The sequence below is a fragment of the Rana temporaria genome, chromosome 11 (genome assembly GCF_905171775.1).
Source record: "Rana temporaria chromosome 11, aRanTem1.1, whole genome shotgun sequence".
NCBI lineage: Eukaryota > Metazoa > Chordata > Amphibia > Anura > Ranidae > Rana > Rana temporaria.
Window position 1 is genome coordinate 91,598,044 of NC_053499.1, and position 23,702 is coordinate 91,621,745.

General features: G+C 45.7%; 1 protein-coding gene across 1 annotated transcript in view; it reads right to left on the reverse strand.

The window, feature by feature from the left end:
* The window catches only part of LOC120916886 (latent-transforming growth factor beta-binding protein 3-like), a 2,124,401-nt gene that overhangs the window by 1,033,946 nt on the left and 1,066,753 nt on the right, over positions 1–23,702 (reverse strand). Inside the window, 3 exon segments of the mRNA XM_040327823.1 lie at positions 15,343–15,362; positions 16,401–16,625; positions 16,832–16,990. Coding sequence (XP_040183757.1) covers positions 15,343–15,362; positions 16,401–16,625; positions 16,832–16,990 — 404 coding nt within the window.

A 23,702-nucleotide genomic window follows, 5' to 3' on the forward strand; every position in this document is an offset into this window, starting at 1 on the left:
GGGGCAGCAGGTGATGGACCGAAGAGAGGCGACCCAGGAGTCGGAGCTCAGAGACCTGAAAGAGATGTTACTTACCCTCCCAACACGTGCGGATATACTCGCACTGCCTACAAGAGCTAAGATGGAAGCCCTAGTGCTAAGAATGGAGGAGTCGCACCGAAAAGAGCTGGAAACTGTACAGGAGGATGTACAGCAACTAACAGATAAGTTGGCACATGTGGAAGTTGCGGGGGGGCTGTTGGAAAAGCGTGTTGCAAGCCTAGAGCAAGAACAGAGGTTACAAACTTTGCAAGTTGATTCCTTACAGCTTAAAATTGAGGAAATTGAGGACCGCAGTAGGCGCAAGAATTTGAGATTTAGGGGGGTACCTGAGTCAATTGGGAAAGAGGTTCTACAGCAAACAATTGAGGCAATATGTCACCAATTGATGGACCCCCCTATTCTCCACCCCCTTGAATTTGAGCGGCTACACAGATCCCTGGGGCCCCCATCAGAAAATCTAAACAGGCCGAGAGATGTAATCTGCTGCTTTCATCATTTCTCACAAGGAGCTTATAAGTCGGAAGGCCTGGGCAGCAGGAGAGATTGTTTTTGAGGGGTCCCGGATACAGATACTGCCAGACCTTTCTCGCGCCACGCTCCAGCGAAGGGCAATGCTACGTTCAGTGCTGGATAAGGTCAAGCAGGCAGGAGGGACTTACCGATGGGGGTACCCCATTGCGGTCATAATAAAAAGGAATACACAGACATTCCATCTACAACAGCCCCTGGAACTCCCAGAGATGTTTACATTTATGGAGATAGGGGCAATAGAGGTGCCAAATTGGCTACAGCATTTACCAGGGTTCTCCAGAGGTACAGCCAGACCTACAGGACTGAGGAGGCCAGAGAGGAGAAAGGAGAGTGTATCAGTACCCCTTTAGAGGAAGATCAGGGGCCCACTAATATGGGGACTGTTTTTACTTTAGTTATAGAGTCTATGGAGAAGTTGTATACTGCTCCTGAATGTGAACATGTGACATTGTCCTCTAGATATCACGATTCCCTGTAGAAGGGGTATCCCCCCCTTTTTTTTTTTTCCCTCCCCCCCTTCTTTTTTTTTTTTTTGGTTTAGGCCTTTCTTCTCCCAAGTTCTTCCCAAAGATTGATGCGTATGGGGAAGGTATCCCCCCACCCCTGCCCCGCCGTGCCCTTTCCCCCGAGGGGGGGTTACCCCTGGGCCTAGACCACCTGAGGGAGCCCCATGTATTAATATTTATTTTTTATTTTTTTAATCACTTTTTTTTTATTATTTCTGTAGGGGGGGCCGGACTGTGTGAGTTTTATTTTTCATTTATTTTTTCTCTCCTTTTATTTTAGGAGAAATTATAAAACCCCAATGATTGCGGGGCATTACACGGAGGTGGTTATTAATATTAGATATATATACACTATAATGAAGTGGTACAGAGAGGGTACCTCAGAGTGTGGTTATGTGGTGTTTTTTCTTTATTTTATGTGTTTTAATTTTAATTTTGGACCATAGTGGCCCACAGTGAGACTAACTGTGGCACTACAGGAAGCAACACGATGCACGATGCAACACAATGTAACACGTTGAAATATATATATATATGATATGCACTGAATCTGGGGGTGGGGGGGAGGTATTGGTGGGAGGGGAGGTCAGGGGTAGCCCCCGGCTTCCCCGGTCCCTCCCCTTCTTTGCCCCCGGTTAATTAAGGAGCACAGAATACACTTATGACATTGGGGCTAGGGGACGGGTGGGATCTGGGGGGGGGGGGGGAGAGGGGGGGGGTGGCGGGGGGGGGGGGGGGGTGGTGGGGAAGAGGGGAAGAACCAATAATGGGGTAAGGGGAGTCCAATTTGAAGGCCTCCATGAAGCAAGAGGGGGGGAGGGGGAGGGAGAGATGGGGGTGGAGATGTTGAAGGTAAAATTCTAGGGATAAAGTCACAAATAAAGGCTAATGTAAAAAAAAGAAAACCCGGTAAGGCCGGCAAAAAGGAAGATTGTAGGGAAACAAAAATAGTCGGAGGGTGGAGGGAGGGAGGGGAGCAGGCTGGGGTGTCTCATTTCTTTCTTTTTTTTATTCTTTTTTCAAAAAATGTTTTTACATTGTACCACCTAATTGGACCAACCCCCAGCTTAGGTCATTGCCCACCGAACCATTGGGGGAGGGGGTTAAAAGTGGGTAACTTCCCTAAGGGGGATTTAGAAGTGGGAGGGAGGGGAGGGGGGGATGGGTGGGTAGGATAAGGTAGAGTGGGAAAGGGGGGATAGGGTTTTTTTTTTTTTTTTCTTTACAATAGTTTTTATTGAGAAGTTTTCAAAGTACAGAGTACAAAAGTAAAAGGAACATGAGCAGTCCCAGGGGACAAAAAGGGGGATTGCACAACATACACTGTAATACAGGTACAAATACAAATAACAGTTTGTACAACCATTAGTAATCAACGCCAAAGGAACATAGGCCGTAAAATCTAGAGGAAACTATGCCTGTTACTGATGGTCGGCACGGCAGTAACTTAAGTGATAAGGAGCACACTGGGAAAGCAAAGGTGAAGTAAGAAAGGGGAAATAATAGAGGGGGAAGGAAAATGAGAGGAAATAGAAAGGGATGGATATCTGCAAGAGGACTATAATAACACAGTCATATCAAGATAATTTGCTTGAGACACATCAGTAAAAGAGAACAAAATATAAATGAAGACAAGTCATCACTGTCCTGGTTTAAACCACTCCGCCCAGGGCCTCCACTGAGCATCAAACCCAGCTCTCCTATCTTCCCTACTTGCCAGCATGGCCTCAAAAGTGTAGTTAGTTTGTGTAATCTCTAGGACCTCCGTGACACTAGGGATTTTGTTAGACTTCCAATTTCTCGCCAGCAGTAATCTAGCAGTTAATAGTATATGAGTAACCACAGTTCGGAAATTCGGGGGAAATCCCTCAATACCCAGGTTTAACAACGCTAGTTCGGGGTTTGGGGGTGTCAGAATGCCCGTTATATGAGAAATGCACCTAAACACACTTCTCCAGTAACTCGTAATACTTCTACAGAGCCAGAAAATGTGAAAGATGTTACCTATGGCCCCACATTCCCTCCAGCAAAGCGGAGAGGTCGTGGGGCAAAACTTAGCTATACGATAGGGGGTAAGGTACCATCTCTGGGCTATCTTTTGAGAGAGTTCCCAGTGGTTGACGCACCTGGAGGCCCTATATGTGGTCTTGAATGAGAGTTGCCATTGAGACGGTGTGAACTTTTTACCCAGATCTGCTTCCCACTTGAGGAGGGGGGACGACACAGTAAAGTTTAATTTGTCCTGGAAAAGGTTATAGAAAAAAGAAATTTCCTTAGGGGGTGGGACTGATTTGGTATAGAATTGCCATACAGCTTCTTGTACCCGTACAGTACGAGACTTCAGAGCTTTGAGGAAGTGGGAGGCTTGAGTGTGTTTAAAGTAGTCTGTAGGTGGCAGGTCGTATTCGGCTGCTAGCGTCTCGAATGGCTTGAGCTCACCGTAGCAATACAGGTCGTCAACCCACAAGATACCCCTAGCAGCCCAGCTAGAATAGGAGGTATTTGGAATGGCGCATGAGAGGGTCTCAACGGGAACTGGCATGTGCACAGTGCTGGGAGAGCTGGACGCCAAACCGCGCAGGTCTCTCCATGCCAAGAGGGATGCCTGGAGCGTCAATGGTAGTCGGCGTAGGGGAAGGGACTGCCAGGACTCAAGGATCAGAAGACTACGTAGGTCCGCGCACGGACTAAGGGCCCGCTCCACACCGCACCACAAAATATCGGGGGATGGTGATACCCAGTGTCTAAGTTGGGTGAGTATGGCTGCTCGATGGTAGTCCCTAATATCTACCAATCCCATGCCCCCCACCAATCTGTGCTTGATTAGAAGGGATCTAGCGCACCTAGGGCGCCTGGAACCCTATATGTACCGTTTTAGGATAAGATTCAAAGACTTGAGATGACAATATTTCAGCGGGATGGGCAGCGTACGGAAAACATACAGAATCTGTGGGAGAAGTAGCATTTTGAACGAGGCCACACGGCCCGACCAGGTCGACTCGACTCCAGCCAGACGAGTAGTCTCCTTGGAGATTTTATCTATCAGGGGAATGTAATTAGCGTCGGCCAGTTTAGAGGGATCGGCTGTAATTTGAATCCCCAGGTAAGTTATAGTAGATGCGGCCCAGGAGTAAGGGAAGGAGACTTGTAGGTGAGATTGAAGGCAAGGGGGGATATTAAGGCCTAGTATGAGGGATTTCGTAAAGTTGATTTTGTAATAGGAGATGCGACTAAATTCTGCGAGGATATTGTGTGCCTGAAGCAAAGAAGAATGGGGGGAGGTCAAGAAGAGAATGACATCATCAGCAAAAAGACTAATATTATGTGGCCTTCCTGAGAGCAGAAAGCCAGGGGCTCCAGGGTGAGATCTAATCTTTTCCGCTAGGGGCTCTATAAGGAGATTAAAGATAGAAGGAGACAAGGGGCACCCCTGTCTAGTGCCGTTCGTTATTTTGAAGGGGCAGGAGAGCATATTTGATGTGTAAACCTGAGCACATGGGGAGGAGTACAGCGCTAGAATCGCCGACAAGATGGGGCCAGAAAACCCAAATTTCTCAAGAACCCGGGCCAGGTACCATCCCTAGTAATAGTGAGCTTGACTGGGTGGCCCCACTTGTAAATAATACTATGGTTGCAGACAAGGGCGGATCCAGAGTCTAGTCTCGGGAGGGGCACTGCCAGAAAATAAGGTGTTGCTTACAGAACTCAATTAGGTGTCCGGTATGTCCGCTGCAATGTTGCAGTACCGCTAAAAAATCAATGATCGCCGCCATTACTAGTAAAAAATGTTTTAATATAAATGCCATAAATCTATCCCATAGTTTGTAGACGATTGTCAGGGACTGCAGACATGGTACAAGAGATGGTCAGAGACTGCAGACATGGTACAAGAGATAGTCAGAGAATGCAGACATGATACAGGAGATGGTCAAAGACTGCAGACGTGGTACAAGGGATAGTCAGAGACTGCAGACATAGTACAAGAGATGGTCAGAGACTGCAGACATGGTACAAGAGATGGTCAGAGACTGCAGACACGGTACAAGGGATGGTCAGAGACTGCAGACATGGTACAAGAGATGGTCAGAGACTGCAGACATGGTACAAGGGATGGTCAGAGACTGCAGACATGGTACAAGAGATGGTCAGAGACTGCAGACATGGTACAAGGGATGGTCAGAGACTGCAGACATGGTAAAAGAGATGGTCAGAGACTGAAGACATGGTACAAGAGATCAATGCAGCCTCATCAGTGCCCATCATTGCAGCCTCACTGTACATATGAATGCAGCCCCACTGTATATATGAACGCAGCTCCACTTTTGTATATAAATGCAGCCCCACTTTTGTATATGAATGCAGTCCCACTTTTGTCTATGAATGCAGCCCCACTTTTGTCTATGAATGCAGCCCCACTTTTGTCTATGAATGCAGCCCCACTTTTGTCTATGAATGCAGTCCCACTTTTGTCTATGAATGCAGCCCCACTTTTGTCTATTAATGCAGCCACACTGTGCATGGCACTCACCATGGCATTGCCTCGATCACACACAGCAGGTATCTCCTCTCCCAACGTGTGTCATGGAACAAACAGGAGCTGTAGGTCTGTGTTCGGCTCTAGCAAAGTGCCCCCCTAGATGGGCTTGTGTGATAGACAAAACACTGATTCAATCAGTTTAAAAGCCAATGAGACATGATTGCCTCGGGGGGGAGCAATTGCCATGTTGCCCCCCCTGGATCCGCCGTTGCCACAAAGTAGTTTAAAAAAAATGGTAAAAATTTTTTTTTTTTTTTTAAAGCCAATGTGACATGATTGCCTTGGGGGGGGCAATTGCCCTGTTGCCCCCCCCTGGATCCGCCGTTGGTTGCAGAGTGCTTTAGTAATAGGTAGGAGGGACCTGCGTTTTTGCATAGTATACTGCGAAAGGTTGGCAAACACCTGTATTTTAGAGTAGCGATCAGATGGATGGGAGTCCTTGCGGAACGCCAACATGAATTGGTCTTTTACGTGGTAGAAATGTACCCGCATCAAAACATCCCTAGGCACGTTTTCTGGAAGGTGCGCAGGTTTGGGCAGGCGGTGGATCCTGTCCACCACTAGTTCAGATTCAGGCGTGGAGGGCAAAAACGACCCCATGAGTTCCCGGGCATACTGGTGGAGTTGGGCAGGAAGGACGGTTTCAGGAACGCCACGCAGTTTGACATTGTTCCTGCGCGATCTGTCCTCGAGGTCTGCAACTTTGGCTTTAAGCCATGCGACTTCATCCGACTGGTCATTGTGGGAGTCCACTAAAGAATTATATGAGGAGGCATATTCACCCATCTTTTTTTCAACATGGTCTACTCTGCCACCCAGCTCCCCTATTTCTGCTTTAAAATTTCTCATACAGTCCATCAGGTCAGAGTGTAGGGAGCTACGCAGAGAGACCAACATGTCTCTCAGAGTTGTATCTGAGACAGGCTGGTTGGAAGTGGGGAAAGCATTAATATTGTCAGCAAGCTCTATAGTGTCCTCCATTGAGCCCTGCAGTGCACTGACCTTGGAGCCCTGTGGCTCAGCTGATAAGCGGGGTCTCGACTTCACCGGGCTGCAGGAGAGGGGAGTAGAAGCTGCTGGTGGATGTAGATGGGAGCCATCCTTCAGACCAGGGCTCGGTGTGCCTGTAGAGGATCCGCCTGTTGAGGCCGGGGACACACCGCCGGCGCCATCTTGTGACATGCTGCCGTTTCTAGGGGAGAAGAAATCCTCTAGCCTCGCAGGCTGAGCGGCGGTTTTCCGCTTCTTTGTCATCCTCGGAGCGCTGAGCAGAGTGTCAGCCGCCTGTGTGAGGGGTTTAGAGCAGCCCTCCCTGCCTCTGACCGCTGATGTCCCTAACACTGGAGCGGAGCTCTCGATTCAAGCGTCCATCCAGCCGCGCGGTAGCCACGCCCCCCCGTGTTTTTTTTTTTTGTTGTAGCTTCTTCTCTCTCCTTTTCCTTTCCTCAAAGCCGGAGATGGAGGGATTAAAAATAACCTCCCTGAACGTTAAGGGACTTAATGTTCCTGAAAAACGCAGGATGTTGTTGGAAGACTTGCGGCACACAGAGACAGACATAGCCTATATACAAGAGATGCATTTTAGGACGGGTGGGCTCCCTCTATTGCAAAATAGGTTCTTTCCATTAGCATATCATGCAGGAAACCAGGAAGCAAAATCCAAGGGGGTCTCTATTTTGATATCCAACAGAATTCCTTGGACACTGGAAGATAGGTCCCAAGATCCAAAAGGGAGATACCTCTTTCTGAAAGGGACGATAGGAGGAATTAAAGTAACCCTAGCAACGGTGTATTTGCCGAACGTACATCAAGACACCTTTATGAGGAAAGCCCTTAAGGAGTTGATGGAATTCTCGGAAGGTAAACTAATTCTGGGGGGAGATTTTAATTTTTTAATTTCCCCCTGAATCCAAAAATGGACACCTCGAGGGGAACCTCGTCTATCGCAGAGGGGGTTAGACGGGGGGTCTTGCGTAGTTTGTACGAAGTCCAGTTGGTGGATGCATGGAGGACGATGAACGGGGAAGAAAGGGACTACACCTTTTATTCCAATCCACACCAGGTGTATTCCAGGATAGACCTGTTCATGATCCCCATTACCTGATCTCCTCTGTGATAGAGGTGTCCATTGGTAGCATAACATGGTCGGACCATGCCCCGGTTAGTCTGCGTATTTCACTGCTCAGTACAGGTCTCACTCAGGAGAGAAGGTGGCGTCTAAATGAAAGCCTTTTGCAGAATAGGGAAGTGAGGGAAGACGTCGCTCGGGAAATCACAGAATATTTCCAAATGAATGACACCCCCGGGAGTAATCCAGGGATGTTGTGGGAAGCGCACAAGGCGGTGATTAGGGGGGTCCTGATTAGACATGGAACGATTCTAAAAAGGAAGCGAGAACAGCAGGTCAAAAATATACTAGCAGAAATTCAGGAACTGGAACTTCAACATAAAAAGACACACACCCCCCAGATAGGCAGAGAACTGAGTCACCTGAGAAGGCAGATTACAGAGATCCTGCGTTATAAAGCTAAAGCAAGATTACAAAGAGGAAGGAAAATAAACTACGAATTTGGAGATAAGTGTAGTAAACTACTAGCCGGGAAATTGAAAGAGAAGAGCCAACAAACATATGTCTCGCAAATTAAGGGGAAGGAGGGACAATTAAAATGGAAGCCGAAGGATATAGTGGAGGAGTTTGGTAGATACTACTCCTCTCTATATAATTTGACACAGTTACCAGTAGCGCCATTAAAAATAGAAGAATATCTCTCAGCAATTGATCTAGCCAGGCTGTCACCAATTGCTCGGGCCAGTTTAGAAACCCCGATCTCGATAGAAGAACTAGAGGCATCCCTAAAATCTATGAAGGACGGGAAAGCCCCGGGCCCAGATGGCTATACAATAAGATATTATAAAGAATTTGGAACATTATTGGGAGGGCAGTTAATAAAGGTTCTCAATGCAGTGGGCCAGGCTGCTGATTTTCCGCCGGACTCTTTATTCGCTCATATTATAGTTATTCCCAAAGAGGGGAAGGATCCGGCGGAGTGCAGCAGTTATAGGCCGATTTCGCTACTAAATTCTGACTTAAAACTTTTTACGAAGGTATTAGCAAGACGGATTCAGGTTTGGCTACCCGAGCTAGTTGATATGGATCAAGTTGGTTTTGTTCATACACGGGAGGCAAGAGATGGTACAATAAGGGTCCTCAATTTGGTGCAAGGGGCCACTGACGGGAACATCCCTTGCGTGTTCCTAAATACTGATGCCGAGAAGGCTTTTGATAGAGTGAGTTGGAACTTCCTGTTCTCAGTGCTGAGACATGTGGGGATGGGGGAGAATATGTTAAGATGGATTGGGAGTGTATATACAGGCCCACGGGCGGCAGTGAGAGTGAACGGGATATTTTCCGAAACCTTCCAAATCACAAATGGAACACGCCAGGGATGCCCCCTGTCACCGTTATTATTCGTACTATCTCTGGAGCCCTTACTAAATAAAATACGCCAAAACCCGGATATACAGGGTATTCAGATAGGGGGGGGGACGCATAAAATAACAGCTTTCGCAGATGATCTGCTGTTCGCTGTATCAAACCCACATGTTTCTCTCCCCAACCTTGTTAAAGAAATAGCCAAATTTGGAGAGCTCTCCAACCTAAAAATAAACCAGGCAAAATCGGAAGCAATGAGTGTGTCAATGACATCCCAGAATCAGTCGATCATACAACAAAACTTTGGTTTTAAATGGAAGACTGCACTAAAATACTTGGGTACCCTGATTCCAGCAAACATAAAAGAAGTTTTCAAAATAAATTTCCCACCACTTCTTAATTCAGTGAGAACATTACTTGAGAAATGGCAACATGGGTTTCACTCATGTTTCGGCAGAAACAATATATTCAAGATGAGTATCTTGCCAAAAATTACGTATTTGTTTCAAACTCTGCCGACAAATATACCACAGGTCTTTCTCCGACAAATGGATTCACTTTTGATGAAATTTATCTGGGCGAGGGAAAAAGGCAAGGATAAAAAAAGAGGTGATGAGGGTACCCAAGTGCTTTGGGGGGATGGCAGTTCCGGATATTGCCAAATACTATCAAGCGGCACACCTGACGAGATTGATAGATTGGTGCAGAAATGGGCACTATAAAAGGTGGGTTGAGGTAGAACAGCAGATCTGTCCAATAACACTAAGTAGGGCCCCTTGGTGTTATAACATACTACCAAGTAAGATGAAGAAACATCCTATAATCGGTCCAACGTTGTCAATAGCAGCCAAAATATGTAAAAACCCAAAATTTTCAACAAACTGTTCTCCCCTGTTCCCTATATTAGGAAACCCAGGATTTACACCAGGCACATGAGGAGCAGTCTTTAATAAATTAAAAGAAAGGGGTAAGGTGCAGGTATCACACTTTTTGCAAATAAATACGTGGCCATCAATTGAGGACCTAACGAAGAGAGGGGGGAATTATGAGTTAAGTTTTTGGCAAGCACTTCAATTACCGTAAGTTATTTTTTAAGATCCTTGGGACAACCATCAAATTTTCGGCGACAATTAACTAAATTTGAACAATATTGTGATGAGGAGGAACCAATACAAAGAGTAAGTTCAAAGATGTATGGAATACTGAACTCGCCCCAGGAGGACTTCGAGTTGCCGGGATTGGGGAAATGGGAAAGAGATCTGGGGAGAAACTTCTCACAGACTCAACGTAAACACATAATCCATCTAGCATTATACTCCTCAATATCTACGCGTATACAGGAATCTAATTATAAACTACTGTCCCAATGGTATTATACACCAGTAAAGCTGCATACATTTTGCAAGGAAAACTGCTGGAGATGTGGTCTGGAGCAGGGAACTTTGCTACATATATTCTGGTCATGTGTAAAAGTAAGAGATTACTGGAAGGAAGTCCAGAGAATTGTTCAAAAATTCACGGAGTTCCAGATTCCGGATGACCCGGCTTTTTTCCTGCTCCACAGTTCACAAATCCCAGTGCGAGAGTATAAAAAGTCGGTGGTATGTCATTTGTTAAAAACTCTGCCAAGAACGGAATAACACTGCAGTGGAGAGATAGTAGGCCATCCTCTATTGCGAGATGGCTTAATAGAGTGAGCGAGATTGGAGCTATAGAGGACTTAATACTCTCAGCGAGGAACAAAAGGGAACAATATGTAGAAACATGGACAAGGTGGAATCAGTTCACGAAAACGGAGGAAGGGAAGAGACTACTGGAGGAATAGAAGAGAGAGAGAAGAGCCCACTAGGATAGATATATGGGGGGAGGTTGAAGAGGAGAATTAACTGAGGATACGTCCGTCTCCGGCGGAGAGGGGGAGGGGAGGGGAGGGAAGAGAAGGGAGGGGGGGTGGGGGATCCTGTTCATGATTTTTTTTTTTTTGGAGGTTTGCTTTGGTCTTACGTTTAGGGGAGGGGTTACGTAGGGTATAGGGAAGGTTAAGGGAACAGAGGGGGGCAAATGTATGAGGTCAATACAGTGGTCTTGGGGAACTGGGAAAACAAGCTATGGACAAGAGGCTGGTTAGTATAAGAACAGGGTAAAGGAATCAGGATGGTAATAGTCTGGGTTTTTCTTTTTTGTTCCGTTTGATTCCGGCTGGTTTCCCTGTCGAATTTCCGTAAGACTGTACTTTTGATAACTATATGTTTATGTACCGATGGTATATGTTATGTTAATTCTCTGTATCCTTGACTATATAAAAAAATAAAAAAATAATTAAATAATAAAAAAAAGAAAACTGGCAAGCGAACTATCTAAGTCGCCAGCAACTGTCTCCAGGAGAGTGGTCTCTCCACCCCGATGTCTTTCAGGCAATATGCCAGAGATGGGTGACCCCAGATGTAGACCCGTTAGCCTCCAGGATCAACAGGAAGTTTTGTCCAGGACGAGAGATGCGCTGGCTTACAGATGCTCTGACAATTCCTTGGAATCAGTTTTCACTGATCTATGCATTCCTCCTGATCCCTCTCTTACAGAGATTGCTGGGCAGGATGAAGAAGGAGGGAATAGTAGCCCCTAGTAGCCCCAAATTGGCCCAGGAGGCCCTGGTACGCTAAGATCATAAAGATGGCGGTAAGAAGACCTTGGGTGCAAAGTAAAAGTTATTGCACTCCCTAGATGTAGTGAGAGCAGTAAAAGTCTATCTGCAGGCTACAGCTCAGATACGTAAAACAGATGTTTTGTTCATTGTGCCAGATGGTTCCAAGAAGGGCCAGCCAGCATCAAAATCCACCATTTCTAGGTGGATTTAACAAGTTTATGGTTTATGGTTTAATGAACAGGATTCCAATTCAAGCTTATGGTTTAATGAACAGAATTCCTCCTTTTTCTGTTAAGGCGCACTCGACCAGGGCAATAAGTGCTTCATGGGCAGTGCATCACCAGGCTTCGATGGCTCAGATCTGTAAAGCTGCAACTTGGTCTTCAGTCCATACATTTAGCAAATTCTATCAAATAGATATAAAAGGACATGAGGATTCGGCCTTCGGGCATAGTGTGCTGCAGGCAGCGGTCTAGGGCTTCTTATCCGTTGGCGGGCCAATTCAAATGGGCGTGTGCCATTTAAATTAGGCGCGCTCCCGCGCCGGACCTACTGCGCATGCTCAGTTTCGCAATTCCCGTCGTGCTTTGCGTGCCGTGACGTCATTTTTTCGAACGACGACGCGCATAGCGTACTTCCGTATTCCCGGACGTGTTACGCAAACAACGTTAAATTTTAAATTTCGACGCGGGAACGACGGCCATACTTTAAACAGCAATACGATTGCTGAGTAAAGTTAGGGCAGGTCAAACGACGACTAATTTTGCGACGGGAAACTAGACTAGCAGCGACGTAGCGAACGCGAAAATCCGTCGGGAATCGCCGTAACTTTTAATTTGCATACCCGACGCTGGTTTACGATGCAAACTCCCCCCAGCGGCGGCCGCGGTACTGCATCCTAAGATCCGACAGTGTAAAACAATTACACCTGTCGGATCTTATGGATATCTATGCGTAACTGATTCTATGAATCAGTCGCATAGATAGAAACAGAGATACGACGGTGTATCAGGAGATACGCCGTCGTATCTCTTTGGTGAATCTGGCCCTAAGCTCTGTGTCCCGTGGTGTACGATTATTAAAAAAATCCTACAATTTAATATAATATACTGTAAGCTATGCCATGATATGGAATTATAATGCAGACAAAATGCACTTTGAATGAAACGAAAAGAAGGATATAGAAAAAATAAAAAAATAAATAAAAGTCTTATAATGTTATACTGAAGGTAAGGAATGATGTTTGAAGTTGTGGTGCTTTTATGTGTTAGATTGCAATGAAAGCATAGTATAAGTTATATCCAGTTGTGGGCATCAGACCACAAAGTAAAGGAAAGACCAACATATAGATGGATCTGCAGCAAGTCAAAGGATCAGGGGTCTATTTAGAAAAACCTTTCCTATATAAAGCCAATCTGTCACTAAAAGCCAAAAACTGTCAGGCCCCGTACACACGACCGAGGAACTCGACGTGCCAAACACGTCGAGTTCCTCGTCGAGTTCAGGGATGAAGCCGCCGAGGAGCTCGGCGGGCCGCCTTCTCCCATAGAACAACGAGAAAATAGAGAACATGTTCTCTATTTTCTCGACGAGTTCCTCGGCGGCTCCATCGAGCCAAAAGTGTACAGACGACAGAGTTTCTCGGCAGAATCCGGGTTTGACCGAGTTTCTCAGTGAATTCTGCCGAGAAACTCTGTCGTGTGTACGAGGCCTCACACAAAGCTCTTTTCAGCCACCTTGTGACAGTAATAAAGTAAATAAAAGAAAGAAAAACATAAAAGATATGTCAGCACTAGTTACTGGGGGAATTAGAACTAAGAATGTTAACAGCAGTAGTATAACTACCATTACAGAATGTTACCATTACAGAAGCCCATATGGCTGCTTCAGGTTCTGGGGGCAGGGTAGGATGACTAAAACCAGGTAGAATTTAACTGGAGACTTTATTACAGTGCCTTTAGGAAAGCCTCACCTCTTACGTGCTTTATTTTAGTGTAGCTATGTCAGGGGCACAATAATTTAATATGGTTTTGTTGGGGGTATTGCCATTGGCCAACAATGTAATGGGGAAAGTGACACTGACACTAATCTAATGTCTTGAACACACGATCGGAATTTCCGATGAAAAAAGTCAGAGGTAATTTCGGATATTCCGACGGTGTGTGGGCCCCATCGGACTTTTATCTGTCGGAATTTAGAAATAGAACATGTTTTATTTTTTTCCGATGAAAAAAAATTCTATTGAAAATTCCGATCGTCTGTGTGGAACTCCGACGGAGAAAAAAACATGCATGCTCAGAATCAAGTCGACGCATGCTCGGAAGCATTGAACTTAATTTTTCTCGGCTCATCATAGTGTTTTAAGTCACCGCGTTTTGGACAGTCGGAATTTGATCTGACAGGGTGTATGCAAGACAGCTTGAACGGAAATCCAATGGTGTGTACAGGGCATAAAGCTTACAGTAATGTTCTTAGTTTATGCATCAGGTATTTCTCCAGACTGATCTTATCTATTAGGGGACAGCTGTCTGCTGCAGCAGGGTGAGCTTTTTCACCCCCCTTTCTCTCTTCACACACAGACACTCAGAACTGCTTGTTTGGAAAATCCATATTGGAGGTTGTCTGTAAACTCCCTATTTGAAGAGCCTGAGCCAATCATGAGACAGCAGCAAAGGACTGTGGGGGAGGAGATAAAAAGCCAGAGAAACTAGGCCAGAGCCTCTTTTTTCCTGCACCCCATCAGGAGAGCAGCTGTACTATGTGTGTGGAATCACGGCCTACCAAGGGACACACAGCCTGCAACTCCAGCCCAGAGGAACAGATTGTTCATGCAGCTCCAGCCCAGAGGAACAGACTGTCCATGCTAAAGAAGACACCCTGCAACAGCTCAAGGACTGAATGACACGCCTCCATCTAAGATGGATCGATCGCTCAGGGGAGGACCGCTGACTTTGTAAAGGATTTGGTGAGGGGGCTTTGCCCAGGAACCTTTAATGCTTTTCATAGAATACTGCATCCAAATATTGTCCACAGAGCTCCTACATTGCCGGTGAAGATAATAAAATGCAAAGCTTTGCCTCCAGGACATTACCGCGGTTGCTCTTAAAGGGGACACACCATGGGTGTTGATATTATTTCACTGGGAGTGTACTGGAGGTATTGTAGGCCGGCCTGGGTCTATTTAATCTGAACATTTTGTTACCTATTGCTTTTGTTGTTTGCATAGTGCTTTCTTTAAACTGTTTCAACCAAGTCCTGACTGACTAATAACCTGAATTTTACTTTTCTTCAAGTAAACTACAAGAAGAACCATGTTGTGTATTCCTGCTGAGTAATTCCATTAATCACGTTGCAAGGTGTGCCATAGGGGCTGGGACAGTTCATTGGGGTTAAAAGGCAGAGTAACGGACTGAAGAAACAAAAGCAGCTTCCTCTGGGGTTTGCTACATTTAGGCCCTGGGTCAAATGAATACTTGTATGGTCATTATGGTGTTGTAGATTTGTCGTACTTTCTGCCTGCGGGTGAGCAGCATTACAATTGTGCTATGGTGCCCTGCATTTTCAATGTATGCTCCTGATCAGAAGTTCATCAAGCTTGTGTAAATGATGCATTAAACTTTCTAGTGATAGAATTAGTGCAGAAGCTTACCATGGCTGCAGTTACTTCACCTGTAAAAGATATGAAATATATTTAACATGCATATTGTTAATATTCCATAATTGATACATGTACATGGCTGTGCAGTCTTCCAGACACAAATACGTTACTTATCTGTTCTGCAAAGCACTTATCTTATTGTTCCTTCACACTGTACTCTGTTCTGCATACTTACTGTATTACCTATATGATACTGAAACACCTATTGATATTTTCTTTTGATATCTGCACTTCAGTTACAGAGTAGCTACAGAGTAAATTCATTTTTCTTAAAGGCTTTGGGCCAGATTCATGTACATTTGCGGCGGCGTAACGTATAGCATTTACGTTACACCACCGCAAGTTTTACGGGCAAGTGCTTGATTCACAAAGCACTTGCCTGTAAAGTTGCGGCGGCGTAGCGTAAATCCCTCCGGCGCAAGTCTGCCTAATTCAAATGGGGTGTGGATCATTTAAATTAGGCGCGTTACCGCGCGGAACCGACTGCGCATGCTCCATTTTGAAATTTCCCGCCGTGCTTTGTGCGAAATGACGTCGCACCGACGTGATTTTTTGAACGTCGACGTGAGTTACGTCCTTTCCTATTCACGGACGACTTACGCAAAAAAAAAAAAATAATTTATTTGACGCGGGAACGACGGCCATACTTTAACATGGCAAGTCTAAAGATAGGCCACAAAATAGCAGCACTAACTATACGCCGGGAAAAGCCGACTAGGGATGACGCAAGAGAATGCGTACCTTCGTGAATCGCCGTAAACAGCTAATTAGCATACCCGACGTGGAAAACGCGAACTCCACCCAGCGGGCGCCGAAGTATTGCACCTACGATCCGAAGGCGCACAAAGCCGTACGCCTGTCGGATCGAAGCCAGAAGCCGTCGTATCTTGGTTTGAGGTTTCAAACTAAAGATATGACACGGCAAATTTAAAAATACGCCAGGGTATCAGTAGATACTCCGGCGTATTTCTTCTGTGAATCTGGCCCTTTATACACACTTTAGATTTAAATTTGGATTACTGTATAAATTATATATGAAGATAACTTACGCTGTCCTTCAGAGGAATCAAGTTCAGATATCTTTTGAGGTGAATGTAGTTCCAATATGTTTGGAGGTTGAACCACATCCAGAGTTTTTGGAGGAAGGGCTTGTTGGTCACCCAAATCTGGCTGCAAATGAAGAGTAATATCACTCTGTCCTTGAATCATAAATGTGTGATGAGTACTGAATATATGGTAACCTTTCCCAGCTGGGCAAATCTCTGCAAAAGAGGCTGCACCATAATGAAAAAGGATTAACAGGGCTGAGAGAAAACACCATTTTAAAAACTGCATTAAAGTATTTATAATGTATTTTTAAAACCATATAAAATATGTGCTAAAGATGTTAATTTTTCATAAACGTATCTTTAAATTTCAACAAGAGCAACATTATTTAATTGTTTGTTGTTTGTGTTACCTTTCTGTGCATAATCCCTACCTGTCCTCTCTGCAGGACAAACTTCACAATGAGGTCCCCATGCTTTTCCCACACTACAGCAACACAGCTGTTGGGTCATTCGGATAGAAATAGGATGCTGGCACTGTCCATCCATTCCAACAAGCCTGTAGCAGAGACTTTTCACATCAGACTTCTCCTCTGTGAGAAAGAGTAAGCGTTCAGTCTAACTTTCAACAAAGTAGTGTCACTTTCTTTTTATTGCTTTCCTTGCTAAAGAGAATCAAACTGAGCCTTTCATTCACTTATATAATGCCTAAAACATTAGCAAAGTCTTGCTTAGAGCTAGCAACAGTGCTGACTTATGGTGTTTGGAAATATCTGTTTGAGACTTTAAATCAATAATGAAGTCCTTGTGCCTCCCCTTGAATACTATGCCAAGTAGGGATGAGCCGAACATACCCGCGTTCGGTTCGCACCAGAACGTTCGAACAGACCGACCGTTCACGCGAACATTTAGAACCCCATTGAAGTCTATGGGACTCGAACGTTCGAATTCAAAAGTGCTCATTTTAAAGCCCAATATTCAAGTTCTTGTTTGAAAACGTCTTTGAGAACCCGGGTCTTGCCCCAGGGAACATGTATCAATGGAATTTTTTTAAAGTGAAAAAAAAAATCTAAAATTCCTTTAAATATCGTACCTGCTGGGTGTCTATAGTAGTGGCACGTGTTTAGAAATGTCCCTGCACAACATGAGATTACTCTCAGAAAAAAGTAATTTAATACTGCTTGCGGCTTTAATGTAATGTTTGGTCCCTGCAATATGGATACAAATCATTAAAAAAATAGCATGAGTTTCCCCGCCACCACTCCCCCCAGGTCATTACAAGACCCAGTGCCGATGCTAACCTCCCTGGGGCCCTAAGCAAAATGACATGGCACATTAAAAATGAGAATCGGGGGGGGCTGACGACAGTGACATGTCACATTAAAGAAAGTTGAGAAGCGGGGGTAGGGGGTGTTCTGCTGTCGTAAATGACTCAGGCCAGCCAGCTAGTTTAGAAGCGGGGTGAGGGTGCGAAAATGACTTCTCACCAGGCGGGACCTCTAGTAATTTGGGGGGCCCTTTGCAGCTTTGCGTGGCCCTAAGCGGCTTGCATAGTGCGCCTATAGGGAGGATCGACCCTGACAAGACCCTTTGGCCCTATATACTTTGAACAGCAGTATACAGGCGGTGCAAACAAGACAAGCACTGTAGGTTTGTTACGTAGAATCTGAACCATGTCATACTTTGCTGCTGCATATTGCACAATTTCCTAAAGAGACCCTCAACAAACTACATGACACTTGTGTCTGGTGATGAGGCCATTGATGTTCCAGTGGTGGCCCGTGAGCCTGTGTCCATACAGGCTTGGCCCCCCAAAGCGCATGTGCTGTGTGGCAACAATGTGTCGATTATTTTAGGGGTGGTGGGGGGCCATTACAATGCCAGATCTTGGCTCAATAAATTATTTTTTTTGGGAAAGAAAAATTCTAGAAAAAAAGGGGGTTGCCATCCGGGGCCCCCTTTGAACAAATTCTGTGAAGAACTCCTGTTCTCTGAAGGCCTCCATTATTTCTGCAAGTCAAAATTTAGCAAAAAAAAAAACTAATGTCAGTCAAGCCTTAGCTTTCTCCCCATATCTAACCCACAAACTCATCCACTGATCATAAAGTCCAAAAATCAAGTTTTGTATCGTCGTATTACACGATCGTTTTTCCGACGTTTTCTACCAACTGTGAACGACGTTCTCATTCACGCAATATCCCTTTATACACTGCGCATGTGAGAAGCTCCGCACGTTTCCCCGCCCATGACGATCGTTCTAGTGATTGCCACGCCCCTTTTTAGTCGGTCAATGCAAGACGGTGAAGAGTCTGAAGACATGATGGAGGAGAGACAGCAAGCTGCAACCAGGCAGGAGAGAGGCCAGGCACACACCAGGAGGAGCAGGAGGTACAAAGCCACCAACATGAGCTTCGACGAGATGGTTGAGATGGTGGCTATTCTTAAAAAGGAGGACTACGACGGTAAAAAAGGGCCTTACAAGAACCCCAATAAACTCAAGGCCCAGATCATGGATAAGGAACGGAGGACTATCCATGCAAAATTCGGGGTGCAGAGGTCCAGGGAGCAGTTGCACAAGAGATGGTCTGATTTGAAAATCCGAGAGCCGGAGCAGCTAGAGAGAATTCGAAGAGTCCTCAGAAGACGTAAGTAATTTTCACTCTGAATATTTGTTTTTATTATTTTGCGGCATGTACTTTTTATTGCAGGTTGTGTATATATACAGTTCAAGAATAGATGTCTCAAGGTTCATGTTTGTGGGCATAATAATTGGTTGGTCATTCCATTTAAGATCTTTTTATGTGAGACCATTTTTTTATTTAATGTAGATGTGTTATTAACTAGATTTGAATAATCCAACTTAAGTCAATATACAGTAAAAGGAGATTATGCTCAGCACAGCAGTTGATTACACATATGGACTCAGTAGCACAATGGTTGGCATGGCCGATCCGCCCTATAGGCTCACTATGCAAGCCGCTTAGGGCCCCGCAAAGCTGCGAAGGGCCCCCCAAATAACTAGAGGCCCCGCCTGGTAAGAAGTCATTTTCGCCCCTCACCCCGCTTCTCAACTCGCTGGCTGCATGGGAGAAGAGGCAAGTAGTCAGCACCCCTTGCTTCTCAATTTAATGTAAGATGTCATTTCCGAAAGCAGAACACCCCCTCCCCCCACTTCTCTACTTTCTTTAATGTGACATGTCACTGTCGTCAGCGCCCCCCGCTTCTCATTTTTAATGTGGCATGTCATTTTGCTTCGGGCCCCAGGGAGGTCAGGATCGGCACAGACTGTTGGTCACAAGAACAACCTAGTTAGGGTGTCACACAGAGGTGATCCAGTGTATACTTGTTGTTTTTCCATGTAGGAAACTTGGCCAAAGATAGAGAAATGCAGCAGCTTTGGTAATGGATACAATCCTGTGTTAAGCTTAGAAGGATTGTAAAAACAGACAATTGTACCACACTTTTTAAAAAGAATGATTGACATTCCTCTTTCAGGTCTCTAATCTTTTTGATTCATCTATCCCTTTTTTACAATCTCATAGGCCACAATCAAGCTGCAGCAGTGGAGCCGACCAACCCCACACAGAGCCAAGCCCCACCCTCGCCGGATGTGCAGGAAGTGCAAAATGCCACCACATCAGGTCAGTCTCATACAGCACAGCTTCAGGTAATACATGTAGGCCTGCATAATTTTAATACAAGTTTTTTTTTTCCAAATTTCAGGAGGTGTTCGAGCTGTTGGGGGCAGATTAGACACCTACAGTGCCCAGGTGCTAATTGGGGAGATCATGTCCTGCAGGGCAGAAATAGAGGACACAAACCTCGCCCTCGGGAAAATCATAAAGAACAACCGAAAGGTGGACCAAAACCTCAAGAATCTGATTGATGTGCTGGGGAGGGTTTAAAAAAAAAAATAAAAAAAATAAAAATAATAACAAAAAAAAAAAAAAATAGATGTAGACAAGTATTTAAAAGCAAAAATATATTTCTTGACTAAAAAACAAAATTAAACAAATTCTATTAAGATATTTTTTGAAAAAATGAAAATGACACATTTTAAGTGTGATACAATAAATATTTTTGGATACTCAACAATGTGTGGCTTCTTATTATATCAATGCTGCCTAAAAGAACAAATCTAGATTTGTGGTGTTAACATTGACAATGATGAGTATTTAGTACAGGAAAATAAACATGACACTATGATAACGTAGAAGAAAGCTAGAATGAACTCAAATTAGAAAATAATCAAACAAAGAAAAATACTAGAACAGGGGCAGAAAACTTGGGCCTTAGGCACAACACAACACTGCAACCCCTCAGATACTGTAATTGGAGTGCAGCAAAGAGCCACATGCAAAGCATTGCATCAAAAATTGTTATTAGACGCCCCTGTTAAACAGGGACATAAAAATTGGGCCTTAGGCACAACACAACACTGCAACCCCTCAGATACTGTAATTGGAGCGCAGCAAAGAGCCACATGCAAAGTATTGCATTAAAAATTGTTATTAGATGCCCCTGTTAAACAGGGGCAGAAAACTTGGGCTTTAGGCACAACACAACACTGCAACCCCTCAGATACTGTAATTGGAGAGCAGCAAAGAGCCACATGCAAAGTATGGCATAAAAAAAAATGTTATTAGACGCCCCTGTTAAACAGGGACATAGAAATTGGGCCTTAGGTACAACACAACACTGCAACCGCTCGGATACTGTAATTGGAGCGCAGAAAAGAGCCACATGTAAAGTATTGCATCAAAAATTGTTATTAGATGCCCCTGTTAAACAGGGGCAGAAACATTGGGCCTTAGGCACAACACAACACTGCAACCCCTTCACAGATACTGTAATTGGAGCGCAGAAAAGAGCCACATGCAAAGTATTGCATTACAAATTGTTATTAGACGCCCCTGTTAAACAGGGCCAGAAAAACTGGGCCTTAGGCACAACACAACACTACAACCCCTTCACAGATACTGTAATTGGAGCGCAGCAAAGAGCCACATGCAAAGTATTGCATTAAAAAATTGTTATTAGACGCCCCTGTTAAACAGGGGCAGAAAAATTGGGCCTTAGGCACTGGTGGCGGAGCCCAGAAACAAAAACTTTCTTACTAGCTATCAGCAAGATCAGTGAGGAGGAAAAGGATATTCAGTCAGCAACATAACAGGAAGTCACTCAGCATCAACATAGGCAGTCTCCAAGGGATCTGTCATTAAAAAAAAATATTCAGTTACATCTGCATCAAGTGCTTGGTAGCTGGTGTTGATCCAAACCTGATTCATTTTTATGAAGGTCAGTCGATCGACGGAGTCGGTGGAGAGGCGCACCCTGTGATCGGTCACAAAGCCTCCAACAGCACTGAATGTGCGTTCTGAAAGAACGCTGGATGCAGGGCAAGCCAGTAGCTCAATTGCGTACTGTGCAAGCTCTGGCCAGTGATCCATCCTCAACACCCAGTAAGCCAGAGGATTTTCGGTGGGGAAGGTGTACAAGTCTGATCTTGCCCCTAGGTATTCACGCACCATGTAAACCAAACTCTGGCGATGGTTGCTGGAACCGGTCATACCTTGGGGCTGCGGACTAAAAAATTGTCTGAACGCATCGGTCAGATGGCCACCTTCTCCACCGCTCCTTCTGTGACTCACCGAAGCCTCAGCAACACGTTGTCCAGGAACAGGATTTGGTAATCCCCCAGGTTCTGGGAACGCGTTGCACAGACCCTTCTGCAAGGCCTCCCGAAGATGTTTCATCTTCTGCTCCCTCTGCGATGGCAAGATAAGCTCCGCAACCATACTCTTGTAACGTGTATCAAGGAGAGTTGCCAGCCAGTAATGATCCCTCTCCTTGATACCACGAACACGAGGATCCTTACGCAGGCTTTGCAGGATCAGGGAGGCCATGCAGCGTAGGTTTGCTGAGGCATTCGGGGCACAGTCCTCTGGGTCACTGAGGACGACAGGATCTGCAGCCATCTCATCCCAGCCACGTAAAAGTCCACGGGTTCCTTGGGACTGTAAGTGATCCCTTGAAGACTGCTGCTGCTGATGCTGAGTGCTAGGCTCTACCTCCATGCTGCTGATACAATCATCCTCCTATTCCTCCTCCACCTCGTCCTCCTCGTCCTCTTCCTGTGTGCTAGGCGGGCATGCAGGGCCACTGTCTGGATAAAGGGGGCCTTGAGAGGTAAGAAAGTCCTCCTCTTCCTCCCTCTGTTCTGCCTCAAGGGCCCTGACCATTTTTCTACGTAGCGTGTGCTCCAACAGGTGAATAAGAGGGACAGTCTCACTGATGCATGCACTGTCACTGCTCACCATCCTCATGGCCTCCTCAAATGGTGACAGGACAGTGCATGCATCCCTGATCAAGGCCCACTGGCGTGGGGAAAAAAAACCAAGCTCCCCTGACCCAGTTCTGCTGCCATATTGGCACAGGTACTCATTGATGGCCCTCTGCTGCGTGTGCAGCTGCTGAAGCATGGCCAATGTAGAGTTCCATCTGGTGGGCATGTCACAGATTAGGCGGTTCTTGGGCAGGTTGTATTCCCTTTGGAGGTCTGTCAGCCGAGCAGTGGCATTGTATGACCTTCGGAAATGCACACAGACTTTCCTGGCCTGCTTCAGGACATCCTGTAAGCCCGGGTACCTGCCCAAGAACCGCTGCACCACCAAATTGAGAACATGAGCAAAACAGGGCACATGGGTCAGTTTTCCCTGTCGCAGGGCAGAGAGGAGGTTGGTGCCATTGTCGCTAACCACCATTCCTGGCTTAAGCTGGCGTGGCGTCAACCACCTCTGAGCCTGCCCCTGTAGAGCTGACAGAACCTCTGCCCCAGTGTGGCTCCTGTCTCCCAAGCACACCAGCTCTAGCACCGCATGGCATTTCATGGCCTGCATTCCTGCGTAGCCCCTCGTACGCCTACGGAGCACTGCTGATTCAGAGGAAACATCAGCACAGGAAGAGGCCACAGAGGAAGAAGAAGAGGAGGGGGTGGAGGAGAGAGGTGTGTCACAACCAGTCGTAGTGTTTTGGAGGCGTGGTGGCAGAACAACCTCCAACACTACTGTTCCTTGCCCTGCATCCTTTCCAGCTGCCAGCAGAGTCACCCAATGCGCCGTGAAAGAGAGGTAACGTCCCTGTCCATGCCTGCTGGACCATGAGTCAGCTGTAAGATGCACCTTACCACTGACCGCCCTGTCCAGCGAGGCATGGACATTGCCTTCCACATGCCGGTAGAGAGCGGGAATCGCCTTCCGTGAGAAAAAGTGGCGTTTGGGTACTTGCCACTGAGGTACCGCACAT